At 38.7% G+C, this 4,139-nt stretch overlaps 1 protein-coding gene across 1 annotated transcript; it reads right to left on the reverse strand.

Annotated features, from left to right (window-relative positions):
* LOC104422469 (tropinone reductase homolog At5g06060) lies at positions 1-2,224 on the reverse strand. The gene is made up of 5 exons (XM_010034797.3): positions 2,050-2,224; positions 1,006-1,213; positions 678-894; positions 474-580; positions 1-359 (listed from the first exon to the last, which is right to left on the reverse strand). The coding sequence occupies exons 1-5, from the start codon at positions 2,166-2,168 to the stop codon at positions 171-173; spliced, it is 840 nt and encodes a 279-aa protein (XP_010033099.1). The 5' UTR covers positions 2,169-2,224; the 3' UTR covers positions 1-170.
* Between the last annotated feature and the right edge of the window lie 1,915 nt (positions 2,225-4,139).

The raw sequence follows: 4,139 nt of genomic DNA on the forward strand, positions 1-4,139 counted from the left end.
TGACTCAATTAATTTTTTTTTCAATAGTGAGAATAGAAGGTGAGAGTAAATGAACATAAATAGTAGCTTCTACTGTCCCTTATGTACGAACAAGAAATTGTCTACCCACACCCGTGAATGTGCAGAGATTTTGCCATTATTGATTAATAAACTTCTTACTAAAGTTGCACTCATGTTCTAGGAAATAAGAAGCCATTCACGGTGAACCCTCCATCAACACAAATGGTCTGCCCTGTTATGTAAGAGGCCGCTGGCAAGCACAAGAAGGCCACTAAAGACGACACCTCCTCCGGCTCTCCGGTGCGGCCGAGTGGCGTCCTTGCTATCACCTCCTCGTGGAACTTCTTGTCACTAAGTACCTGCAACGAAATATGAGTTAACATCAGATCATGATAGCGAACATGGTCAATATTGATGTGGTGAACTATTTTCCAGCATGAGAGAAAATTTAAAGCCTTGGTAGATCAAATTACAGGCTCGGTTTGTGGAGTTAATATGAACCAAGGTGCAACAGAGTTGCTTCTTATGTTGTCCTTAGCCCATTCGCATGCCAAATTCTTGGTCAACTGGTTCATTGCTCCTGCCAATCAATGCGGATAGAAAACAAAAAAACAAACGCAATTTGTTTAGCTCCCTATTAATAGTGTTTAGATAGTAAATAACGATAATGCTATTACCTTTGGTGGCTGAGTAAATTGATCCGACGTTTATTGAGACAACGCCACAGACGGATGACAAGAACACAATACTTCCAGCTCCCGAGGCCTTGAGAAGGGGATGTGCGAGCTGGCTCAGATGGTAAGCCGATTCAAAGTTAGTTGTCATGATGAAGGAAAAATCTTCTGCTGTGTAATCCATGGTCGACTTTAAGGTGTTGGTCCCGACGTTGTTTATCTACCACAAATAAAAACCGAGAACAAAATCTATTGAAAGACAAGCACAAACTGCGGCATTGTTATAAATATCATTATTGGACCCATAGGATCAAAGTCGCCTTAGACTCACTAGGATGTTGAGCTTGCCGTCGAAGACTGAGGACACGGTGAGCATCAGCTTCTCTCGCTCCGATCTTGAGGAAACGTCGCAAGTTGAACCCGAGACTCGGAAACCTTTGCTCTTCCAATCTTTCAAGCATTCATTAATTTCGGCTTCATTCCGGGAGCAGGTATGCACGGTCGCCCCAAGCCTCGCTAGTTCCTCCACAATGGCATGTCTAATCATGGTACAAACAATATGATCATTCACCAACTTTGTGATTGCGATTTGCAAAGAAGAACAGATTAAGCCCTTTTTCATCTCCACAAAAAATTCTACGTGACAAGACATCAGTACTTGTGATACCTAAGAATGTATGGAAGATTTGGCTGCGGCCTTTGCAATGGAAGTTAAACCAATAATTAAAGCCTTTTAATGCACTGGATTTTTATTTGGGAAATTACAAAAGGAGAAAAAAAAGTTCTATTGGCTAATGATATCACAAAGACGCAAATGATTTACCAACGTATAAAGGCCACATAATTTCAAAAAGGTTGTGTATGAATCAGTCACCCAGGAACATCATTCTCAAAGTAATTGAGCTTTCTAATCAAGTCTCTCGTCATATAGAGTTTTAAATGGCGATAATATCAATTATCTAGCTTTTTTATCCGAGGGTTTGAAGCTTATTGGATTCAAAAGCATCCGCTATCACTCAACCGGTTCAAAAACTTCGTTGGTTGGGAGCCAGTTTGACATGCTCCAGTTGGAACAAGTTTTTCTAGGCTAGATATGACAGAAAGTCCACTTAAAGTGCCTCTCTCAATTTGTTTTGAGTAGGACTGGGCTTGGCCTAGAAATAGTAGGCCCTATATGTTCTGGCCGGGACAAGAAGTATCTTGATCCTAGATTGCCCCAACCAGTGCATAATCCTACTATCATTCAAATTATTACAAAGGAACGAGATTTCAAGGTTGACGGTTTTCAGATACCCAAATCATAACAGATAATCAATCATCGAAATCATAGATAGAAAACAATAAGGTGTTTGGTAAGGGTCAGAGAGAGAGAGACCCGATTCCTTTGGTTCCACCGGTGACAAGAGTAGTCATTCCATGAAGCAACCATCTGTTTTTGTTGTTGTTGCTGCTGCTATAGCATCTACTTGCAACCCCATCTCCCTCCGTAGCCATTGTCACTCTCTCTCTCTCTATCCCAGATGTGATTTTTCCCCGGAACTCTTGTTTCTCCTCTTCGTGGGTAACGCGTCTCTCCAACTTTCCACCCCGTTTTATGCTAAGTTCTTCACTGGCCTCCAGAGAGAGTGACAGCGACTGGAAGAGACATCCTGACCACACAACCATGGTGGAGTGATACGACCCGTTCCCAGCACGACGCGGAGCCACTACTGACGTACGGTCGTAGAAGTCTCCAATCATGACTAATTGACCTATTATATCATGACCGTGACATGAATCGATGCTGTTCATGTCAAGAACTGTTACATGGGCCCTGCACCCAAGACTTCCCAAGATCAATAATTGTCATGCATCGCTCACGTCTGGACTCGATATGAGCTTAGACGTACCTAGACAACTTTATGTTTGGGAATTGGGAACTCTCCGTTCCTGATGGCTTGCTTTTGCTCATGCCACAACACCATGATGACACCGGCACATAAAATACACATAAGAATTTTTCTAAGATGAATTACATTAATTAAGATTGAAATTTACCGTTTAACAAGATTAGTTTAGTAAGATATAAAATTTCTTAATTAATCTAATATAGAGTTTGACTAAATCAGGATTGAGTCTGTGATTGAAAACTTTTATTGTCATTTCACATCAAAAACGATGAATTCCAAATCACGTGCAGACTTCTTTTTCTTCATTGTTGTGTTCTAAAATCTAATTATGAAGATCTTAAGGTGTTGTTTTCGTAGCTAACAATACCTTCACCACTCTCGTTGAGGGGCAACACTTTCATTCATATAAAATCATTTAAGGATTTCAACAGATGTTCTCTTATCGGTGTCCTTTAGTGTACTTTATTGTGTAACTGGGGTTCGATGTATCTTATTTGCGAACTCATAATTGCAGTATTGTTTCACCCCTTGTGATCAATTTCAAATTGATTTTCACTAACTCTGAATTTGAACATTTTTTTCCTTTCTCTCTTGACCTTGATGTTTTAGATTTGACATATGGATTTATAACGGATAACCTGACAATGTAAAAGTAAAAAGGTAAACATTAACATCTAAGGTCGTGTTAAACTTTTCAATTGAAATTTGTTTAGGAATTTGTGATTACTAATTAGAGAGAGCTAGAAAAGGAAACCAAAAAGGCCCCCTTAATAGGCTCTAGATATAACTAATATATTACCCAAGAAAGGGTAACCCGTTACACACGCCGAATCAAAAAAGATATGGCTGGGAGAGGTTGGCACCCATGGAGCATAGTAGAGAAGACACCTCCACCACTCGAGGCCAAAAAATACCGTGAGTTGAATCAAACGATAAGTCGGGATCTAAAACGGCGCCAAACGTTGGAAATCTCGCTTGGGATCTAGTCAATGAGTAAACACTCAATTGACTCTTACATCATCACATTGCTATGTCCATGTTCATACTCAAGAGACTACCAAGTTTTGATTGATACAATCAACAATGCATCAGATGCCACAAACAAAAAGATTCGAGTCAACATTTTTAATTGTATGCGACCTTCTAAATGAGGCCTATTCAGCATCTAATTCAGTCTAATTGAAAAGGAAGACTTAAAAGGTAATATGATTTCTTTTCTATTTCTTTCGAATAGCATTCACTGGACCCGGAAGATTGTTGGAAAAAAAAAAATTAAAAAGGAAAATAAGAATAAGAAAGAAAAAACAGAATCAAAATGATTTTCTTTGACATTCAAAAATAATTCAATCGACTAAAAAATAAAACTATGTGTTATGAAATACATGAATGAATAGAATACATGAATGAATATTCATTATATTCATCTTATACAATGAACTTATTATGGTACATTTGTATCAAATGTTCTAAGTACATCTCCCTATACAATGAACGTTCGTCTCCCTTATCCTGTACATGTATCATTCGATACATTGATATTAATGATAAGTACATTCTTATTCTCCTATAAATAGGA

This window comes from Eucalyptus grandis, chromosome 10, assembly GCF_016545825.1.
Source record: "Eucalyptus grandis isolate ANBG69807.140 chromosome 10, ASM1654582v1, whole genome shotgun sequence".
Taxonomy (NCBI): domain Eukaryota; kingdom Viridiplantae; phylum Streptophyta; class Magnoliopsida; order Myrtales; family Myrtaceae; genus Eucalyptus; species Eucalyptus grandis.